The 24,508-nt window shown below is 43.5% G+C and overlaps 1 protein-coding gene across 1 annotated transcript in view; it reads left to right on the forward strand.

The window, feature by feature from the left end:
- LOC139408779 (bone morphogenetic protein receptor type-1B-like) overlaps window positions 1-24,508 on the forward strand; it is a 104,724-nt gene that overhangs the window by 59,393 nt on the left and 20,823 nt on the right. Inside the window, exon 4 of the mRNA XM_071153095.1 lies at window positions 12,227-12,521. Coding sequence (XP_071009196.1) covers window positions 12,434-12,521 — 88 coding nt within the window. The 5' untranslated portion in view covers window positions 12,227-12,433. The remainder of the gene's footprint in view (window positions 1-12,226; window positions 12,522-24,508) is intronic.

Consider the following 24,508-nt stretch of genomic DNA (forward strand, 5'->3'; position numbering starts at 1 on the left):
ATTGTAAAGAAGTCACTTTCTGTGTGTGACGTACTGTTCAGTTCAGTCACAACAGACACTCGACTATGCTCCAGGGCCTGACAGAAAGCAACAGTTCATGATTGAGACGAGGCTGGTTGACAGCTCGTTCTGAGGAATGTCCTGAGTCAGTGTTTGCAGTGACTGGAATCTCACTACTACCAGCCTGATGTGAAATAACTTCCCATTTTCACCTTCTGCTATTCTCTCGCTCTTCCCTCCGTCTGGGAACAACAAACACATTCCTCCTGAACAAATGGACCAATAAACAAAGGGAAAGCAAATGATGGAAAAATAAGTAATTCTTACATGCACGTACTGTAAAACACTTAAGATAATTCATTTCAAATATACAATGTACAGTGTAAAAATGCACCCTAACACTGTTTTTTTTTTAAGAAAGAAAGCCTTACACAGGCCATCTATATTTTCTGTGGATGTGTCTGCCTTACATCATATAAGTACCCGCTAGAAAACATTGGCAGGCGTTCCCTTTAGCATATGCATTAAATGTATATCAACCTGCAAGGTGCAGCAAACATTGCATAAATAAATCTTTTTGGAATATATCCATATAAAAATATACAGTGCCTTCGGAAAGTATCCAGACCCCTTGACTTCTTCCACATTTTGTTACGTTACAGCCTTATTCTTAAATTGTTGAAATAGTTTTTCCCCCTCATCAATCTAGACACAATACCCCATAATGACAAAGCAAAAATAGGTTTGTAGAAATGTTTGCAAATGTATATTTAAAAAACCCATAAATAATACATTTACATAAGTATTCAGACCCTTTTATTTATTTATTTATTTATTTCACCTTTATTTAACCAGGTAGGCAAGTTGAGAACAAGTTCTCATTTACAATTGCGACCTGGCCAAGATAAAGCAAAGCAGTTCGACACATACAACGACACAGAGTTACACATGGAGTAAAACAAACATACAGTCAATAATACAGTATAAACAAGTCTATATACGATGTGAGCAAATGAGGTGAGAGATAAGGGAGGTAAAGGCAAAAAGGCCATGGTGGCAAAGTTTACTCATTACAGCATCGAGTCTTGGGTATGACGCTACAAGCTTGTCACACCTGTATTTGGGGAGTTTCTCCCATTCTTCTCTGTAGATCCTCTCAGGCTCTGACCGGTTGGATGGGGAGTGTTGATGCACAGCTATTTGCAGGTCTCTCCAGAGATGTTCGATTGGGTTCAAGTCCGGGCTCTGGCTGGGCCACTCAAGGACATTCAAAGACTTATCCCAAAGCCACTCCTGCATTGTCTTGGCTGTGTGCTTAGGGTCGTTGTCTTGCTGGAATGTGAACCTTCACCCCAATCTGAGGTTCTGAGCTCTCTGGAGCAGGTTTTCATCAAGAATCTATCTGTACTTTGCTCCATCATCTTTGCCTTGATCCTGACTAGTCTCCCAGTCCCTGCCGCTGAAAAACAACCCCACAGCATGATGCTGCCACCACCATGCTTCACCGTAGGGATGGTGCCAGGTTTCCTTCAGACTTGACGTTTGGCATTCAGGCCAAAGAGTTCCATCTTGGTTTCATCAGACCAGAGAATATTATTTCTCATGTGCGGGCTGTCATGTGCCTTTTACTGAGGAGTGGCTTCCTACTGGCCACTCTACCATAAAGGCCTGATTGGTGGAGTGCTGCAGAGATGGTTGTCCTTCTGGAAGGTTTTCCCATCTCCACAGAGGAACTCTAGAGCTCTGTCAGAGTGACCATCGGGTTCTTGGTCGCATCCCTGACCAAGACACTTCTCCCCCAATTTGCTCAGTTTGGCCAGGTGGTTCCAAACTTCTTTCATTTAAGAATGTGTTCTTGGGGACCTTCAATGCTGCAGACATTTTTTGGTACCCTTCCCTAGATCTGTGCCTCGACACGATCCTGTCTCAGAGCTCTACGGACAATGCCTTTGACCTCTTGACTTGGTTTTTGCTCTGACATGCACTGTCCACTGTGGGACCTTATATAGACAGGTGTGTGCCTTTCCAAATCATGTCCAATCAATTGAATTTACCACAGGTGGACTCCAGTCAAGTTGGAGAAACATCTCAAGGTGTAACGTCTGCTTCCAACTCACACTCAAACACGTAGATCCCCTGAACGCAGCTCACTTTCCAGCTCACTTTCCAACTCACACTCTCAAACACATAGATCTCCTGAACGCAGCTCACTTTCCAGATCCCAATCACCTGAATTCCTGATCACCTGTTCACACGCCTGTATGTCATTATCACACACTATTTAGTTCAGTTCTTTGCACCCCATCATTGTGAGGTATTGTTTTTGTGACACACTTCTATTCGGAGCTCTGTTTTTTCCCGTAATGTAATTCTCTCGTGTATGATAGTTTTTGCCTGCCTCACTAACAACGTATTTTGCCTATTCCCTGCCTGTACTATTGCCTTTTTGAAACCCCCTGTGTATGATCTTCTGCCTGCCCCTGTACCCAGCTACCTGACTCCTCCTGTGGTCCTTTACAAATAAACACCTGCTGCGCCCTGTGCTTGAAACTAGCTCTCTGTCTCCCATCGTGTTCATTACACAAGGATGATCAATGGAAACAGGATGCACCAGAGCTCAATTTCTAGTCTCATAGGAAAGGGTCTGAATACGTATATAAATATGTATTTATGTTTTTTCTTTTTATTACATTTGCAAACATAAAAAAACAAACGTTTTTGCTTTGTCATTTATGGGGTAGTGTGTGTAGATTGCTTTTTTTCCCATTATAAGTAACAAAATGTGGAACAGGTCAAGGAATAATAATTTAGTTGTGTTTCTAGAGGTGTTAGGTAACATTAGAATACTTAAAAACTAATATTTCAAAGAACATAATAGATTTGTATTAGTTTGTTACTCTAGGCCAGTGGTTCCCAAACGTTTTATAGTCCCGTACCCCTTCAAACATTCAACCTCCAGCTGCGTACCCCCTCTAGCACCAGGATCAGCGCACTCTCAAAGGTTTTTCACCATCATTGTAAGCCTGCCACAATCACACCATATGATACATTTATTAACTTCTTATGGGCAAATGGGACAGTAGCATCCCACCTGGCCAACATCTGGTGAAATTGCAGACTACAGTATTATAAATATTTAACTTTCATAAAATCACAAGTTTAATACATCAATAATAAAGCTTAACTTCTTGTTAATCCAGCCACTGTGTCAGATTTCAAAAAGGCTTTAAGGCGAAAGCAAACCATGCGATTATCTGAGGATAGCGCCCCGCATACAAACACATTAAAAATATATTTCAACCAGGCAGAAATAGCGATATAAAAAAATACCTTACCTTTGATGATCTTCTTCTGTTGGCACTCCAAAAGGTCCCAGTTACATCACAAATTGTCCTTTTGTTCAATAATGCCCTTCTTTATATCCTTAAAAACTCAGTTTAGCTGGCGCGCTTCAGTCAATAATCCCCCCAGTTTCCCTCCATCAAAATGCAAACAAAATGAATCCCAAACGTTACTAATAAACTTTTCCAAACAAGTCAAACAACATTTATAATCAAACCTTAGGTACCCTAATATGGAAATAAACAATCAAATTTAAGACAGAGAATCGTTATTGTCTTTACCGGAGAAAAATACCAAAGAACACGCTCTCTTCCACGCACTTGGAAACACTACAGCCAAAATGGGAGCCACCCTTTTCCAAGAAACAGCCTGAAACTCTTTCTAAGTCCTAGGAACTGCAATCTGGAAGGGCGGACTAGCCATTGAAAATAGTGGTAGGCTGAATGATATGCATATCCTCGCTTCTGGGCCTGAGTAACAGGCAGTTTACTTTGGGCACACTTTTCATCCGGACGTCAAAATACTGCCCCCTACCCAAGAGAGGTTAAACATAAGAATGAGTGTGAGTTTTTGTCACAACCCAGCTCGTGGGAAGTGACAAAGAGCTCTTATAGGACAAGGGCACAAATAATAATATAATAATAATAAATAATTTTGTTCTTTATTTAACCATTTTACATATAAAACTTTATTTGTTCATCGAAAATTGTGAATAACTCACCACAAGTTAATGAGAAGGGTGTGCTTGAAAGTATACACATAACTCTGCAATGTTGGGTTGTATTGGAGAGAGTCTCAGTCTTTTTCCACACACAGTCTGTGCCTGTATTTAGTTTTCATGCTAGTGAGGGCCGAGAATCCACTCTCATATAGGTACGTGGTTGCAAAGGGCATCAGTGTCTTAACAGCACAATTTGCAGAGGCAGGATACTCTGAGCACAGCACAATCCAGAAATCTGGCAGTGGCTTCTGATTAAATTCAATTTTCACAGAACCGCTTGTTGCAATTTCGATGAGGCTCTCTTGTACAGATATCGGTAAGTGGGCTGGAGGCAGGGCATGAAAGGGATAATGAATCCAGTTGTTTGTGTCATCCGTTTCGGGAAAGTACCTGCGTAATTACGCACCCAAATCACTCAGGTGCTTTGCTATATCACATTTGACATTGTCTGTAAGCTTGAGTTAATTTGCACACAAAATACTCACCCAAATGTATAGTCCCGTTGGAAAATATAAATAGACTTTTTGAAAATGTGAAGAGGGAAAAAAAAGTTAATACAGTTTATACAGTGGGGCAAAAAAGTATTTAGTCAGCCACCAATTGTGAAAGTTCTCCCACTTAAAAAGATGAGAGAGGCCTGTGTTTTTCATCATAGGTACACTTCAACTATGACAGACAAAATGAGAAAAAACATCCAGAAAATCACATTGTAGAATTTTTAATTTATTTATTTGCAAAGTGGGAGAACTTGCACAATTGGTGGCTGACTAAGTACTGTTTTGCCCCACTGTATATATACAGTGGGGAGAACAAGTATTTGATACACTGACGATTTTGCAGGTTTTCCTACTTACAAAGCATGTAGAGGTCTGTAATTTTTATCATAGGTACACTTCAACTGTGAGAGACGGAATCTAAAACAAAAATCCAGAAAATCACATTGTATGGTTTTTAAGTAATTAATTTGCATTTTATTGCATGACATAAGTATTTGATCACTTACCAACCAGTAAGAATTCCGGCTCTCACAGACCTGTTAGTTTTTCTTTAAGAAGCCCTCCTGTTCTCCACTCATTACTTGTATTAACTGCACCTGTTTGAACTCGTTACCTGTATAAAAGACACCTGTCCACACACTCAATCAAACAGACTCCAACCTCTCCACAATGGCCAAGACCAGGGAGCTGTGTAAGGACATCAGGGATAAAATTGTAGACCTGCACAAGGCTGGGATGGGCTACAGGACAATAGGCAAGCAGCTTTTTGAGAAGGCAACAACTGTTGGCGCAATTATTAGAAAATGGAAGAAGTTCAAGATGACGGTCAATCACCCTCGGTCTGGGGCTCCATGCAAGATCTCACCTCGTGGGGCATCAATGATCATGAGGAAGGTGAGGGATCAGCCCAGAACTACACGGCAGGACCTTGTCAATGACCTGAAGAGAGCTGGGACCACAGTCTCAAAGAAAACCATTAGTAACACACTGCGCCGTCACTGATTAAAATCCTGCAGCGCACGCAAGGTTCCCCTGCTCAAGCCAGTGCATGTCCAGGCCCATCTGAAGTTTGCCAATGACCATCTGGATGATCCAGAGGAGGAATGGGAGAAGGTCATGTGGTCGGATGAGACAAAAATAGAGCTTTTTGGTCTAAACTCCACTCGCCGTGTTTGGAGGAAGAAGAAGGATGAGTACAACCCCAAGAACACCATCCCAACCGTGAAGCATGGAGGTGGAAACATCATTCTTTGGGGATGCTTTTCTGCAAAGGGGACAGGACGACTGCACCGTATTGAGGGAAGGATGGATGGGGCCATGTATCACGAGAAACGTATGATCTCTGTAATTGCAAACAAAGGTTCCTGTACCAAATATTAAGTTCTGCTTTTCTGATGTATCAAATACTTATGTCATGCAATAAAATGCAAATTATTTACTTAAAAATCATACATTGTGATTTTCTGGATTTTTGTTTTAGATTCCGTCTCTCACAGTTGAAGTGTACCTATGATAAAAATTACATACCTCTACATGCTTTGTAAGTAGGAAAACCTGCAAAATCGGCAGTGTATCAAATACTTGTTCTCCCCACTGTATATATATATATATATATTTGAAGTCGGAAGTTTACATACACCTTAGCCAAATACAATTTATCTCAGTTTTTCACAATTCCTGTCATTTGGGAATACCTGGTCTAGGCTATAAGTAAAAAATGAAAAGCCCATCAAGTCCATCTCAAAGAAGTCCATTATAATTTCATTATGGAAATAAGAAAGTGTATTTAAAAGAAAAGAAAATAGCATATTTTAAGTTTATTATGTTACTAGTCTTTTTCTTAGTAGGAAAAGCAATGCTTCCCCGCAAGTGGTCATATGCTGAATTCATGGACAGCGCAGATATTCTTGTAAAAAGTGAACATTTGATATAAAGCTCTATCTCTTGAATTTTGAGATTTATTTGACAAGGTATGTGTCATAGAAACTGCAGAATATGATCTTTCTGATACTATATAGAATCAAAAAGTTTTACCTGAATGTGACTCTGAAAGAGGATTTGATAAAGTGATGCTCCTTTCCCTGCATTTGTCAATTACAAGATGCGCCCATCTCTTCTTGTACAATTTGACAACTGATCTTATTATGTGTGATATTGTTTAGGTGGGCCAGCTGATTAGTAATAGAGTTACAGTAAATAAAACAGTCCCGTAACAGCGTCTTTTTACAAAGTCAAATGTCAAAGAGAATGGTATCAACTCACAAGGAGCACGGTCAAATTATTAACATGAGCTCCAACGCTGATAAATAGGCATAACACAAACTCATCATTACACTATTGTCTTTCTAAATGAAATCAACCTCTTCACCCTCCTTATCATTCAGTTAGGCCTAATTTAAATTACATTGTGAAGTAAGGTGCACAATTATCGCCCATCCGTCCATTTGTCATTCATTCAATGAGGAGAGAGAGACGCATTAGCGCCTGGCTGGGAACCAACATCCTACAGCACATTGTCTCAGTGGGTTAAGTTAGGAATAGGAAAAAAACGGGTAAAACGTCTCTAAATTCTTCTCTGTGGTTTCAAAATTCAGACAAATTAGCAATGTTTGTACTTTACATTTAGGAAAAGTCAGGGAAGCAGCAGGACAAAGCTTTTTGGGGATTGATTTCTTTTATTTATCAAATCAAACGTCAGTGGCCGTGGGCCTATGGCGCTTCTAGTGTTAACCAATCAGGAATATTTAAGTAATACACTAAGTTTCTGTGTAGTAAAAGTAGTCTGAGACATAGTCATGTCATAATTCACAGTAGACTAGGGCCACAGTGTTTTACAGTTGCAGGGAGGATCGCCATGCTACACTACTGTCTACAGAAACCCTATGAGAGCATGACTCACTGTAGTGTCTCGCCCAGCCTCTTCCCCTGGGCTGCAGAGGAAATCTGTCTGCTCACCCAACATAGTGTGTGATTCATGTTTTATAAATGCTGACCAAACTGTACTTATTTAAGTCATTGTTTTAGCCACAGAGCAATTACGCGGATGAATACAAAGAAAAACTGCAATTTCTTCCTCCAAGTCTCGTGGCTTTCTTTTGGAGGGGCTGTGTAACCCATTCCATACCATTTGAGGACCAATGACCCACATAACTCCGTTAGCAGTTACGACATGATCTAATACCGGGGTTTACCTTGTGCCTTCTTGAATTGTTGAAAAGTGTCTGAAATGACGCCCTACATCCTCTAGCTTTGAACACCTTTAATGAATGCTTATTCAGTGGTGAAATAATAGCCTTGTTATTTTTCTCTCTGTGTTTGTATTGGAAGCTTGGCGTTAACATAAGCTTTGTGTAGTGAGGGAAGAGGGAACTGTGTCTGGCCAGGATCATTGTGTGTGCAGGTGAGATGTTTATGAGCACCAACCAACATTATGACGTTTATACAGCTTAGTGTAGGACTGCAGGCATTCAGCTCACAGGAACAGTTTGGGTCTGGGCCCCTGTCTGTCAGTCAGTCAACGCCCACTACACATTCCACTGACTTATAAATCATGCATCTGCATGGAAGTCTTGATGCAATTACGCAATACACTGACACGTACTGTAGATCATACACCAGGTACTACCTTCATTTAGAACAGGGAGATCTTCATATTTTGAGCTTTGGCTCATAAATGAATCACTCTGTCATTATTGACTTGCATTGTGAACATTTGCCCGTAGATGTCTCTTCTAACTGATACAGGACATAGTAGTTTACATTTAGCATAATTGTTTTCCCAAAACCAGTTTCTTGAATTGTATTTGACATCGGTGGCTTTCACTTTTATTTTCAGAAATGACAACTGGAAAAACTCTGCTGTCCTTCTGCATACTAAGACCTTGTTCCTCGTTCCCTTTGTGTTTTCAACTCAATTGTGTTTATCTTTCATAATGGGCAAAGGCAGAATTAAGTCCAGCTGACATTGTTGTCCTGCTAAATGGGTTTGTGGAGGAGCCTTATCCATTCTCATCTGCAGCAATAGGAATGATTGTGAGCCTGTGCTTTCAGCAGCTCCCCATGTCTTCCCTCCCTCACAGAGAGAGAGAGCCTTGCTGTGACAGTCTTTTACTTTTCTTGAATAAACTTTTTCCTTTCTTTCTTCTCACTCAGCATTCTTCGGGACTTCAAAGCTGGAATCGGAGCAGAATCTCTGAGCTGTCCCATTGTGTGACTCTTGCATATTCATAAGGCTCTTTCTTTCTTCTCATTCTCGATGAGACTCTGCTAGAGAGGAGAGCTGTGAGCTAGAGAGAAAGCAGCAGCTCCTCTGGACTCTCCAAGGAACCAAAACACTGAGTATGTGCATGGAGGGTTCACATTCAAATGGGATTCACACGTAGTGATTTATAGTGTTGGGCCATACAATGATGCTGCTGCTTCTGTCATGGCTATTGTGTTGAATTGCCAAAGCAGGTGGATACGTTTTATAACAAAAATGTAACAGTTTTGGTTTGCCAGGTAACAAACGTATTCCACAAACCTGGCTACCACATTTAATTGCCCTAATTTTGCTGCTAGCTAACTGACAAGGTAGTTAATTAATGGCTAATATCTCTATAGAGAAACCAGCAGTCTGTGTGAGAGAGGGAGGTGGGAGCTGGCTCACAATAAGGAAGATGTCAGTGTTCTCAATGTGAAATGAGGATGAAGTTGATGAGCGCTCCACAGAGGGAGGAAGTACGTCTCACTGTCTGGCCCAGGGATGAACGTGATGTCACGCTCCTCTCTATCCCTGCACCCTGATTGGGCTCCCTGCTCCAGGCAGCTGTGTTGCCACGGTAATAAATGGCCCTCGAGCCAAGATTCTCTGACATCAGGTTTAACCGCTGCGCTCTCTCCATTTCTCACAGAGCCCGGGGTCAGTGTGGCCGTCGGCGGAACATTGCTCATGACAGGCATACCTTCGCTTGCCCATCGTAATTCCATCATCTGTGTTGTTGTCACAGCTTTTCCTTTCACGTCTTAGTGGTGAGGTTTCTGTGGTTATTCTTCACCATTCCTCTTGCAGTATGATGAAAGGTGTTTTGCCTCAACGTTTTCTCTTCAAATTTCGAGTAGCTTGGCTTATTTTCATGCCACATTAACTGCTAATATATATATATTTTTTTACAAATGTTCTCAAAGAACATATTTGTGGGTGGTAGTGATAACCAACAAAGACACCAAGTACCAGCCAAATGAGTCATGCTGTTGTATACAGGTGCTTTGCATGTCCAAACAAACACAGCTAATAATAGTGTGGTTTTCTGAAACCGTCAAGATGCTGACTGATTGCTCTTCTTAAGACGGCCGCATGCTTCGGGCCCCACCAGTCGAAACAGTTTGGAAAAGTTTGTGCATATATTATGATGATTATAGTAGCCTGTGACGTTTTTGATGATGTTGGACTTTGTTGAAGGTTTTTTGGGCTGTTCAGGAACACACATTTCTTTCTCAAGGCCAGCCGATATTCGGGAGCCAAAGTCTACACCCCTTCGTCCGTGATTGGTCAACTGTAGGGATTCTTCAACAAAGTCTTTGCTGTCATTCAACGAGTGAAGACTCATTTTCATGAACCATTTTTTTTTATAGAGAAATACTGCACCAAACATCTTAGTTAGATATAAAATGTATCTCCTCAGCAAAAATGTAAAAATTATGTACATATTTCTTGAGTTATCTTAGATTAATTTAGACTATTTTGAGGAGGTGTATACTGGCTACGGCTTCCCAAATTCTCAAACAGTACTGTTGATGTTTTTTTTGCGTTTTTACACTCATTCGGTTCGCCTAGCCGACTTCGGCTAGCTGTCAACCGAACTGTATCATGCTGGCGCCTTTAGGAAACCTTAGCAACAGACGGAGCTGTATGGAACAAGACTTGAAAAGTAGATCAAGGCGACTTTTGGCTTAGTGAAAGGCGGGAAGGATAGAAAGGGTTAATTTAACCACATTTCAAAACCCCCCACCCTGCTAGCCCACCCCCCACTTCCACAACCCCTTTATCTGCCTGACTAGACCCCCACCAACCATCCCCACCAGCTGCGCCCCCCCCCCCCCATATCTCTCTGGGTCTTCGCGGCTGCTTGAGCAGGACAGGGGGAAACCATGCTGGGCGTTTGATGCAGCTCCGAGGGGGTGTGTGAGGTGCGCTGACCCGTTCACATCTCTCCCCATGCACTCATGCTCCAGGGAAAGTAGACTTATCACACTTAATCCAGAGCACGGTGCAAATCAGGAGTGACAGACAGACGTACAGCCTTCCAGGGAAAGAGCCCCAGACTACAGACCCTGTCTACTGCCCTCTTGTCCTGTCTCCTATCCTGGCTGGGAGAGAAGTGGATTCAGGGTGTTTGTCCTTATGGAGGCACAGCAGGTGTGGAAGAACAGGATCCCATTTGGTTGGTTGGTTGTTTCCACTTTCACATTGTTGATTTTCCTTTAACCACTAATTGGCCGTTGTTATTGTCTTTATTTGGGAGACCACTCACCCCACCATTTGGGCCATTCTTTTATTTTCTCTTTTGGGGAAACACGCACCCTCCACCAAATCACGCTTTAGAATGGCATGGTATGGCATTCTGTCCTGTTGCACCATCACATCCCCGCTAACTGTTTTGAGGGGCACTCTAGCAAACTTGATGTAATCTTGGTAATAGCTGGGCTAATCCTCTTAAGGTTGTAACCCACAGAAAGTCTTGTGCTGCCTGATGGAATTTGGCCAAATTGGGAGGTTGTGTGTGTATGTTCGGGTGGATTAGTGAGAGAGAGGAGGCGTGTTGCTGCCCGGAGGTGTGGGCGGTAATCACCTGACGTGTGAAGAGCCTTTGTGAGTAAGTGAGTATGTATGTATGTATGCATGTGTGTGTGTGTCTGGCCGTCCGCGTGTGTTTCTTTCACACTTTGCATTCTGCTCTGTAACTGGTCTGTGATGAGCTGTCACACAAACAGGAGGGCAATTGCTGTCCTAAACCTCAGAGATATGTAGAGATTAGGCTTGGGCGGTATAGCGTTCAATTCCAAAATCAAGATCCCTGCTGCCTAAATTTGTTTTGTGCGTGAATGTTATTGTTTTTTCAAATGTTATTATTTTTGTTTGTTTGGAAAGATATAGCGCCCCTTGTGTGCACTGTCGGTAATACCGTATACCCCGGTATGGTACAGGAACAGTGTGATGGTATGTCAATCTGGATATGGTACAACCATAGCAAAGATTCATCCATCTGCACTTCCCACAGTGGATGAAGTAGCGACAACACATTACTTTGAATCATGCTCGTGGATGAGTTCTGGCGACCAGACTTCTCTAATGCACATCTATGAGGAACAATTTTACTTCCCTCTCATCCTCTCTCTCTCTGTGTGTGTGTGTGTGTGTGTGTGTGTGTGTGTGTCTGCCCCTGCCAATGTCTTCCTTTTTGAGCAGTGAGTGTATGTGTTCATATGTGTGTGTGTGGGGTCCAGGCAGGCTCAGCTGTTCTTTTGTTGTTCGCCCCACGAGGTGTTCAGAGAAAAGGCTGACCAAACAGCAGAGCAACTGAGTAACACCCTCCTTCCCTCCTCCTCCTCCCCATCTCTCTCTCTCTCTCTCTCTCTCTCTCTCCCTCTCTCTCACTCTCTCTCTCTCTCTCTCTCTCTCTCTCAGGCTGTCACTGTGTAGCGCTGGAGGCTGCTGGGTGGCTGTGTGTGGTGGGGAGTTCCTGAGATCGCAGAGAAGAGAGAGGGGGACTAGCACTTACTCACGTAGAGGCACACACTCGCGCACACACACCTTCTCAGTGTAGCGCCGGGTGCAGCCGTGGTGCCAGCTAGTGTCTCAGGGATTGTGCGTGCGGTTGTACAGTACCACAGGATGATGGCGGTGTGGTTGCCGTGGGGATGGGCATGGAGGACTGTACTGCTGGTGACTGGACTGGCTTCACTGAGCCCGGGGACTAATGGTGAGTAGCTTAATACTGGACTATATCTCTCTCTGTACTACGGGACTCTGTCCATCTTTCTCTGTTGATGGACTCTGGGACTTATTTTGAAGAAACTACAGCATGGTCTATATTTAATTCGTTTTTAGTACTGTATCTGATTGTCTGCTGGTGGTTTTCACAACTGATATATCGAAACGCATGTTTTTTGTGCTGCCAAGACTTTACATAGTATATCTAATGCTTAGAGCAGGGTTTCTTAAACTATGGGTCTGGACCCAAAGTAGGCTCTGGGCATGTGAAAGGTGGCTTTTGAGCTGAGAATCACCCCGATAAACCAATATATTCTCTATCTTTTTCTGTTCATCCACCTGGGTCGTTAATAACTTATCCTCTTTTTGTGATGCTTACCTAGCCTAGTGGCTGAGTACTGTAGTTTTAGTCACTTTGAGCAAAGGCATGATTTCACAAACTGCAGGCAGGTTTACTGCGTGTATTGTTGGGGCGAGGAGGAGCAGAGACTCACTGGAAGGTTGGTGGTGGGTCTATTTTTTGCCCAGCGGTATTTATGATGGGGCAAAGCTATTATGATCTCCACCGGGTCTAGCATGTGAGCAGTCATCTGCCCCGTCCCCCGTCCTGCCCCCCTCCCCCTCCCTCTGCTCATGTTTTGAATTGTTTTAAGATGGACAGCCAGTTGTCATTTACAATGAATGGCGACAGTGTCATGGTGTCCCATAAGCTTTGTGATGGACTGCAGGGGATCCACGGCTGGAGGCTCGCCTGGGGAAGATTCCTCTCTTTGTCATCTGCCCTGTTTCAAAGGCTCTCAACTGAGAGAAAGAGATTGATTATGTGGAGTTAATCATGGATGTTTGCATTTGTTTGCATCGAGCAACAAGTGTCAATAATTTCAAGCGAACCTTGTTTACATATGCATAGACTTCATTATACTATAGCTGGTGTCTTTTGTATGGGAAGGATTGGTTTTACTTAGCCATAACTGCTGTTGTTTTTCCATTTTCCATGGTGTTTCATTTTGAGATAGGTTTGACCTGTGCAGAAGTGTTCAGTTGTCACACACTTGTTAAGAACACAGTTGGGCGACAAGCTGTAAAACTAATCTCCCACTCTCAAAGGAGCACATACACACGCACGCACCCCCCTCACCTCTAAAATAGCTGTGACTGCCTTGCTTCATTGAGTTTGTCTTTGGGGTCAATTTATTTGAATTCAATCACTTTTTTGACAGCCCCCCTTTCGATTTAAACGAAACTTTCCACACATATTTTCCCATTATAGAAGGGATCAGAAAATTATTTTTAGAGCTGAATGCCTAAACATTCATCAGTTGACCGATTTGGCGTACCCCACCCTACCATGAGACATCCATCCATGTCCTCATCACTGGAAACGATAAACGGTTGAGATTGATATCATTTCTAAGCTTACAAACACGTTTTTGAAACTGTTTTATTATCGATAAATTACTAAAGTGTAATATGTATATCGTTTAAATTAAATTGTAAAAAATCATAACCTTTAACGTCAATTATTTAAAAGCTCATAAACTCAGGTTCCATGTTTGCATATGTTGTAGCTTAGAACCATTTTTACATCATGTAAGGCTTACATTGTAAGGCTTTTGTGTTGTGCTCGCCATTGGTTGAAACACAACATGCTCTTGAACACAGGGTGGGTAAATGTTCTAACATTTCAACTTTTAAATGGTACCACAAAGACAGCTGGAGGTCCACACCCAATGAGATGAAAATATATATATATAGAGCCGTGAAAAAGTATTTCCCCACTTTCTGATTTTCTCTATTTTTTGATATTTTTTGATACTGAATGTTATTAGATTTTCAACCAACACCTAATATTAGATACAGGGAATCTGAGTTTACAAATTACCCCAAAAACAAATAGGCTCTCCCATTATTCCTGCCGAAAACCAAAGAATGCATTCCACCATGAGAACCTTATACCAACAGTCATGCATGGTGGTGATAGTGTGATGGTTTGGGGATGTTTTGCTGCCTCAGGACCTGGACGACATGTCTTTATAGAAGGAACCATGAATTCTGCTCTGTATCAGAGAATTCTACAGGAGAATGTCAGGCCATACGTCTGTGAGCTGAAGCTGAAGTGCAGCAGGGTCATGCAGCAAGACAATGATCCAAAACACACAAATCAAGTCTACATGAAAATGGCTAAAAAGCAACACATTTGAAGTTTTGGAATGGCCTAGTCAAAGTCCAGACCTAATCCCAATTGAGATGTTGTGGCAGGACTTGAAATGAGCAGTTCATGCTTGAAAACATACAAAAGTTGCTGAGTTAAAGCAGTTCTGCATGGACAAGTGCGCCAAAATGTATTCACAGCAGCGTGAGAGACTGATCAACAACTACGGGAAGCGTTTGGTTGGAGTCATTGCAGCTAAACGTGGAACAACCAGTTATTGAATGTACGGGGGCAATTACTTTTTCCACACAGGGGCACTGGGTGATTTGTTTTGAAATAAATGAAACAAGTATGTAATTGTTGTGTTATTTGTTCACTCAGGTTCCTTTTATCTAATATTAGGTTTTGCTTGAAGATCTGATAACATTCAGTATAAAACATATGCGTTGTCTTGCCTGTGTGCTTAGGGTTGTTGTCCTGTTGGAAGGTGAACCTTTGCCCCAGTCTGAGGTCCTGAGTGCTCTGGAGGAGGTTTTCATCAAGGATCTCTCTATACTTTGCTCCGTTCATTCCCTCGATCCTGACTAGTCTCCCAGTCCCTGCCACTGAAAAACATCCACACAGCAGGATGCTGCTACCACCATGCTTCACCGTAGGGATGGTGCCAGGTTTTCTCCAGATCTGACGCTTGGCATTCAGGCAAAAGAGCTCAATCTTGGTTTCATCAAACCAGCGAATCTTGTTTTTCATGGTCTGAGAGTCCTTTAGGTGCCTTTTGTCAAACTCCAAGTGGGCTGTCATGCCTTTTACTGAGGAGTGGCTTCTGCCTGATTGGTGGAGTGTTGCAGAGATGGTTGTCCTTCTGGAGGGTTCTCCCATCTCCACAGAGCAATTCTGGAGCTCTGTCAAAGTGACCATTGAGCTCTTGGTCACCTCCCTGACCAAGGCCCTCTTCCCCTGATTGCTCAGTTTGGCCGGGCGGCCAGCTCTAGGTAGAGTATTGGTGGTTCCAAACTTTTCAATGCTGCAAAAATGTTTTGGTACCCTTCCCCAGATTTGTGCCTCAATACAATTGTGTCTCGGAACTCTATGGACAATTCCTTCTACCGCATGGCTTGGACTTTGCTCTGACATGCATTGTCAACTGTGAGACCTTTTGACAGGTGTATGCCTTTCCAAATCATGCCCAATCAATTGAATTTACCACAGGTGGACTACAGTCAAGTTGTAGAAACATCTTAAGGATGATCTATGGAAACAGGATGCATCTGAACTCAATTTCGAGTCTCATAGCAAAGGGTCTGAATACTTATGTAAATATTATTTTTTTATACATTTCTAAAACATTTCGCGAACATTTCTAAAAACCTCTGTGCTTTGACATTATGGACTATTGTGTATAGATTGATGAGGAACATTTTTTATTTATTCAATTATAGAATAAGGGTGTAGGGTAACAGAATATGGAAAAGGTCAAGGGGTCTGAATACTTTCCGAATGTACTGTATTTTTTATGTCTTTTTACCTAACACAGTGCTTGATTTGGGAATGAACTCACCGGAACTGAGTACCGGCACCTCAAATGTTCTTCTGCTTGAGTCCCTGCACCTTCTGTAGAATATTAGCTAAAAAGTATTGAGGAGTTCCTGCATTTAAATATAAATGGTACCGGCACCAGAAATGAGTACCAGCACCTATTTCTGTCCAACTCAAGCACTGGCCTAAACATGCATACACAATCAGATATCATTTATAGCAAGCAGTAGGGACGGGGTGAGAAAACAAAATGGATATATTTTGACAATAAAAATAATAATTTTTTTCAGATGCCTTTTAGGACACCCAAGGACATCTTACATTGATTTCATGTAACTATACAAGAAATTGTAAAAATTCCCCAACAACAATGAGTTTATCAATTTCACAATAATGTGCGGGTTCTGGCATTTGTCACCTCGCACTGATACCATGTGCAGTAAACAGTAGCTATCCTACACGGTGTAGGCCACTCACCATTAGCTAGGAAAACCAAGGAAAATGGCCAAACAAAGCTCACTGTTCAATTTTTTCAAGGGACCATGTATAGAAGAGGGTTTTGGACCATTTGCCAAGTGATTTGGTATCAGTGATTTCGCCATGAAGGGCCTCCAGTCTCCTTCTGTACCAATCACTGACTGCCATGTTTTAATCCTGGTCCTTAAAGACAGTTTCAGTACATTCAGAGACAATGACCAGAACTACAGTGCTGTTTTTATTCAAGACTTTTAGAAATCAAATGAAACCCACTTCCACTTCGACATGCTGAGACATGACCATCAGTCCAGTTAAATAAAAACAAACAAGGGCCTCCCGAGTGGTGCAGCGGTCTGAGGCACTGAGGCATCACTACTGACCCGGGTTCACGACGCCCACTTAACCTGGAAGCCAGCTGCACCAATGTGTTAGAGAAAACACTGTTCAATTGATGACCAGAGTCAACCTGCAGGCGCCCGGCCCGCCACAAGGAGTCGCTAGAGCACGATGAGCCAGGTAAATCCCACCCCGGCCAAAACCTTCCCTAACCCGGACAACGCTGGGGCAATTGTGCGTCGCCCTATGGGACTCCCGGTCACAGCCGGTTGTGACACAGCCTAGTATTGAACCAGGGTCTGTAGGGACACCTTAGACCGCTGCGCCACTCGGGTTGCCCGATTTCTAGTCATTTTTAATGAGCATGTGAACATTTCAACTTGTCTCTACTTACTTTCATCAGCCTGTGAACATTCTATTCTAGAATCCCATACAACAAGATATATAAAGGTATGAAAAACATAGAAAGATACTTTTTTGGAGAGGTTATCATATAAAGTTGTATCATATCAGGTTATCACATCAATTTAATGCCATCAAACCTTTGCCACCCCAAAATGGACAACATTTTCTGTTGGCCCATGGACCTCCTTATACAACAGAAAATGTCCATTTTGGGGTGGCAAAGGTTTAACCACAGTCTGTAAAATCACTGCCTCTCTCTCTGTTCACTTGAACTAGGATTCCCCTCATATGAAAGATAACTAAATCAAGCATCATTTTGGTGTGTTCATTCCAGATGCTATTTGGCTGCTAATGAACTGCGCATCAAAACATATGGTGATTATAGGTAACCAGCCAAGCCATTCCATGTTATAGCACTAACCCTATTATCTTATAGTTCTAAATGAATGTGAGTCTGGGAGGACAAGATACACTCTATGTATTGTGCCTGCAGAACATCATATAAACAACCATAACATAATCAGATGCATTGATGGCCTTGAATGGCAGATACTGTAAGCCACTAAACACCTTGGAATGTTCCAGGATCGTCTGGCATGGAGAGAGGGGTCCTGCTATGCTTCTGATTTTGATATGCACTGTGGACCGATAAAGTGCTGAGATTTGGGGTCTGCAGTGTTTGTAAAGGATCAAGGCCAGACACAAAAGGCTGTAGTGCCCATTTGAAGGCAGCTTTCACAGTTTGTCTCGAAATACTTTGGCTGATGATCAGTATGGTAGACTTATGTCAACGGAGACATCTACACAGTATATCACTTGACTTTGCAGCATAATGGACTATTTCAAGCTGAAGTCTGTCTGTCTCGCTGATTTAACATAGTGAAAACCTCACAGCAGTCACACAGATTCACCTTTGTGAATCCTGTGGGCATCAGTTCTCACATGAAGCACAGAGAAAGCTCACATAGACAGAGAGACATGCCGGCCGAGCTGGGAGGACAGGAGACCAGCTGCTTCTCGTTTCCCACTCATGTTTTAAGCTCAGCCTGCCAACCTGAACTGCTGTTTTAGTGGGTACAGTGAACGAAGACTTGGTTCTGGTTGGTCGGAGAGACAGAGTTGTGTGCTAGCTTTATGACTGGCCCTCTCTCTTCCAATCCTCTCTTTCTCCCTGTCCACTCTTTCTCTATCGCTCCATCTCTCGCAGTCTGTTCTCTCTCTTCTAGCCCTCTCCCTCTCAGCCCTCTCCCCCTCAGCCCTCTCCCCCTCAGCCCTCTCCCCGGTGCTGCTGGGACAGATCAGGCATGGTTCTCTAAATGAGGATAACACACATGGGAGGTAACTCATGAATCTTCACAGCGTGGTTAATTCGCCACCTGTTGTTTAGGCTGATGCAAAGTTCCCAAAGAATAGATTGACATACTTCATTCCTGCAGTAACAATGCATACATATTTTCTGAATAGGCCATGCACCGTACAGTGTGAGGTTACAACTTACACAATTGACTCTTCTACTACTCGTTGCATTTAGGCCTATTTCGTTCCATAGTATGTGTGACATGGCTGCTGAAAGTCCTTGAGTCTTCTGGCGCCACGCAGGGTAGGAGTGAAAGCCAGTTAGTGAAAGACATGGCCACACTTCGACGTCGCTTAAACATGATATCCATTTCAGATAAACATAACATGCAACATTCGAGGTGGTGTGGAGATGCCGCAAGGCCACAAGCAGGGCGAAACGACTGGCTTTATCATCATCTAGACGCAACAATGTAAACGAGGTCAGCTCACCCTCTCCTTGTCCCGGATCCAACCTTCCGTACTGTACTGTATGGGAGGACCACACCATGGCAACATGTCGCTGGATAACTTTGAGCTTTTCTCGTTTTTTGTTCTACAGTACAGACACAGATGATAAGTGACTATATGTTGAAACACTCCTTTGATTGCAGTCTCTTGTGAAATACCATTACCTACAGAGATGCTATTTCAGTGTAATTACTTTGGTGTTATAGGATGGCATTTTCTTTGTGATTATTCAGTTTAGGTCAAGTCTTGTGGCATCAGTGATTGAACGAAGGCCTACTGTAAGTGTAGCAGGGGCTAGAGCAGGATACAGAAGCCCAGCAGCAGTAGCAGGTCCCAGGCTGCTTCCTGACAGGATGTGGATCATGTTCCCCAAACAGAACCTGATCCCAGGACAGATGTTCTGCTCCAGCAGTGGGACTGCATGAGACTGGTAACCACAGAGGGCAGTGGGCCGGAGGGGGACTTTTAGGGGTGTGTGAAGTTTGGAGCGAGGGAAAGGGAGGCTTAAGGCTGCACCTGTGGTTTTGGAGGAAGTATTGAGGGAGGGGGATGTTTGGGTGAAGGTAGGGTTCTCGTCTTGATCACAGTCTAATGTATGTAACAGACACCCTTGAGAGCAGTGGGCTCAGGATAGAGAGAAGATGAGGGTTGGCAGTGTGGGAACCGGGATAGAATGACTGAGATGGGGAATATGTTACGGTCTCATCAGAGATTTATACAAACCAAATCAAAGTTTAGTTTGATGTGTGTTAAGCTGGTGGGGCGCGCGCGCGCACACACACACACACACACACACACACACACACACACACACACACACACACACGCACACGCACACGGCCCACAAGCTGATAGACACAGAGCAGGTGGGGCTGATGCTGGCCTGCTATGAAACCATTTGTCTTGGTTACTTTGTGAGTGTGTGTGACTGTGTTTGTTCGCGCCTGTGTACATGTGTCTATGTGTGTGTATGTGTATGTGCTTTCACATGTCTTTTTTAGTTAGTTATTTTGGAAGCTTGTGTTTTTGTCTGGCTGTCTGTGTGTGCGTCACTGTACGCCTGTGCGCGTGTGAGAGATGGTTTGGCAGAGGGGGCTGTAGAGGAGTATGTGGGTCCATGGTGTGTTCTGTGTCTTTACATGGTGTTGGAAGACAGACAGTCGGCAGAGGCTGCAGCCTAGGCTGAGGTTTGGCTGGTCACTGAAAAGGAGACGGACAGGAAGAGGTGGCTGGATCCTCTCAGCTCCTCTACGCGTGTTCAGTTGCAATCTGGCAAACCTACTTCCTGTCACACCTTTCCATATCTGTCAGAGAAACGTCCCGCTCACTAACGTCAACACACAAATATTGAATTCCCCACATTGTTTCCTAATTCACATTCAACGGTGGTTTGCAGTTCTTTTTTCACTCCATCCAGAGATGATAGACTGATCTGGTTTGGGCAATGGTCGAACGATATCTGGCACCACAGGATCCCAGTCAATTGGATCCAGACCCAGGTATTCAGGATTAGCCTGATATAGCCTGCATCTGTAGGGACTGTTACTGTTAACACAGTGACACATCGCCGGGGAAACCGAGACACAGGCCGGCACTTTGTTGAACAGCCGTCCTCCGGGCTTTTACAGTCCTCTTATCAGATAGAGCTTTACTGGAACTAGTCATCAGACGAAGCAAACGGCTCAGGTAAATTACTTAGAGTGTGTGATCATGCGTGAGTGTGTGTGCGCGTGCAATTCTGTCCGCGACAGGAAGAGAGAGCAGAGATGTGTGTGTCTTGACCTCTGGCTACAGGTGTTCTGTGTGATAAGCGGCCTGTTTTCCAGTTTTGTTTTGAATGGGAGATGGAAAACATCCCTGAGATGAAGTCACACGTACATGCAAAGTGCCCTGCGGGTGACAGACTACTCAGTCTGCATACTGAGAGGTGAGGCTTTGATCTGCCATCATGGGGAAAAAACTGTCACGATGCATGCTGATGGAGCTAGCCAGCAAGACCTGCACAGAGTCCTAGTATCACACCAACGTAGTCCTTATCACAACCCCAGTGTGTTTATACATGTATGGCCACGACTTTACAGTTTTGAAAGAAATTGCAATCAGTTAGACTACACATTTCTGTTCCCTGCCCATTCCCTGTTTGAAGGGGTAATTTGTTGTAGAGATAGCATGGCTCTGAGGTTCTCCTCTCTCCAGACACGTGGAAGGTTTTCTCTCTCTCTGTGCTAAATCATCCTTTAAGCCCTGACAGGTCGGGCTTGGTGTGATTCGTAGGCCTGGGCCGGAGAAGAGGGGATGAGAGTAAGAGGTTTCTCAGGGGGGTACAGTGTGTGTCTGGGGCCACAAGTCGGAGGGGCTCCCTTGATGTGTGGCCCATCAATCTACCGGGGCATTATTTCCACAGGAGGACGGGAGTCGGGCGCCCCCAGGGTGCCCCTCTAACACCAGCATAACATCTCTATGGCCAGGCCCTGGTCACACACAGAACAGATTGGTGAGGGTCCACGATGTGGATCAGTTGCTCTCCTCCTCCCCAGTCTGGATGGGTATCAGGCATCAGGCAGGGGGAAACAGAGCCTCTCATGATGGGGAAGGAGTAGATGAGGGTCGAGCAGACTAGTCACGGTGAAGGATGGATGATTGATACGAGGGCCGGGTTTGATTTGCCTGTCATACCATCGGGCCCCTGTGTGTGTGTAGTGTGACAGGATTCTTTGAAGCCAATGCGGGTTAAGAGGGGTTAAGAGGAGGTGAGGGGGGTTGAAGGGTGAGGGACAGGGGATGATGTATGACAGCGTGGCAGCTCAGCGGTGCGTTGGTGACCCCCACAGGGTCAGAGGGCGTTCAGGAGACGTACAGGAAGATGGCTCCTTTGAGGAGGTGATTTACTCTGGACACCTGGAGGAATTTATGCCTCTCTCTCTCTCTGTTGGTTTCTCTCTCTCTCTTTCTTTCTTTCTTTCTTTCTCTGCATCTGTCCTCTCTCTCTCCTCTCTCTCTCTCTGTTGGTTCCTCTCTCTCTCTCTTTCTTTCTTTCTTTTTTTGTTGAGTTAAATTTCATGGAAGGACTAATTGAGCCTTATTAACTTATAACCTATACAAGTTAGACAGAGTTGTTGGCTTGAGTTAGAAGGGCGACGCACAATTGGCCTATCGTCGTCCGGGTTAGGGGAGGGTTTGGCCTGGCCGGGATGTCCTTGTCCCATCACGCTCTAGCGACTCCTGTGGTGGGTTGGGCACATGCACGCTGACACGGTCGCCAGGTGTACCGTGTTTCCTCCGACACGTTGGTGCGGCTGGCGGGGTTGTGTTTTGGAGGACACACGGCTCTCGACCTTCACCTCTCCCGAGTCCATATGGGAGTTGCAGCGATGGGATGAGACTGTAACTACCAATTGGATATGACGAAATTGGGGAGAAAAAGGGGGTCAAAAAATTAAATAAAAAGATTAACCAAAAAATGGCATCAAACACTTTGTGTGATCATGTGTGAGTGTTTGTGTCAGCAAGTGTGTGTGTTTGTCAGTGTGTATGTGTGTAATACAGTATGAAGTGTGGGTTTGTGTGTATGTGTGTAATACAGTATGAAGTGTGGGTCAGTGTGTATGTGTGTAATACAGTATGAAGTGTGGGTCTGTGTGTATGTGTGTAATACAGTATGAAGTGTGGGTCAGTGTGTATGTGTGTAATACAGTATGAAGTGTGGGTCTGTGTGTATGTGTGTAATACTGTATGAAGTGTGGGTCAGTGTGTATGTGTGTAATACAGTATGAAGTGTGGGTCAGTGTGTATGTGTGTAATACAGTATGAAGTGTGGGTCTGTGTGTATGTGTGTAATACAGTATGAAGTGTGGGTCTGTGTGTATGTGTGTAATACAGTATGAAGTGTGGGTCTGTGTGTATCTCGTTAGAGGAACAGCCTTTGGAATGTTTAGGGGATGGGGATCAGGTTTCAGGGTGACCTTGGCAACGCCCGGTGGCTGACACAACAAAAGTTTGTGTGTGTGTGTGCGTGTGCGTGCGTGTGTGCGTGTGTGCGTGTGTGTGTGTGTGTGTGTGTGTGTGTGTCAGAAAGACAGAAATACTCTTAAGGTGTTTGTATTCAATCTTTATTGCTGTGTCTGTTTCGGGAGAGTTTGGGGTTTTGGTTCGGACAATCTGCCTTGGTCAGAAGTTTACAGGAGAGTCTGTAGAGAACACATATAATGAAAACAGTACTGGTGTGTACAGAGCCTTCAGAAAGTATTGACATCCCTTGACTTTTTCCACATGTTGTTGTGTTACAACATTCATTTTAAATGGATTCAAAGTAGATTTTTTGGGGGCCACTGGCCTACACACAATACCCAATAATGTCAGTGGAATTATGTTTTACAAATAAATACATTCAAAATGAAAAGCTGAAAGGTATTGAGGGAATAAGTTTTCAACCCCTTTGTTATGGCAAGCCTAAATTAGTTCAGGAGTAAAAATTGGCTAAACAAGTCACATCATAAGTTGCACTCTGTGTGCAATATCAAATCAAATCAAATGTTATTTGTCACATGCACCAAATACAACCTTACCGTGAAATCCTTACTGACAAGCCCTTAACCAACAGCGCAGTTCAAGAAAGAGTTAAGAAAATATTTACCAAATAAACTAAAGTCAAAAATGATAAAAAGTCAAACAATAAAACAACAATAATAAGGCTATATACAGGGGGTACCGGTACTGAGTCAGTGTGCGGAGGTACCGGTTAGATGTCATTTGTACATGTAGGTAAGGGTGAAGTGACTATGCATAGATAATAAACAGCGAGTAACAGCAATAAACAAAACCAAGGAGGGGGGTGGGGGTGTCAATGTAAATAGTCCGGTGGCCATTTGATTAATTGTTCAGCAGTCTTAAGGCCTGGATGGCAGGAAGCTTGGCCCCAGTGATGTACTGGGCCGTACGCACTACTAGGGCTGGGCGATATGGCAAATCAATTATCACAATATCTATATATTTTGTTGGGCCAGTAACCGAAAGGTTGCTAGATCGAGCTAGCACGGTAAACGTCTGCCGTTCTACCCCTGAGCAAGGCAGTTGACCCACTGTTCCCCGATAGGCCGTTATTGTAGATATGATTTTGTTCTTAAAATAACTGACTTGCCTAGTTAAATAAAAGGTTACATTTTTTTAATTATGTGAGCTACACATAAAATTATACTTTAAGGAAAATTGTTCCATTTTTGCGGCCAGGGAGCACGTACCTAGGGTCAATTAAAATGATAAGCCTC

Source organism: Oncorhynchus clarkii, chromosome 5 (genome assembly GCF_045791955.1).
Source record: "Oncorhynchus clarkii lewisi isolate Uvic-CL-2024 chromosome 5, UVic_Ocla_1.0, whole genome shotgun sequence".
Lineage (NCBI taxonomy): Eukaryota > Metazoa > Chordata > Actinopteri > Salmoniformes > Salmonidae > Oncorhynchus > Oncorhynchus clarkii.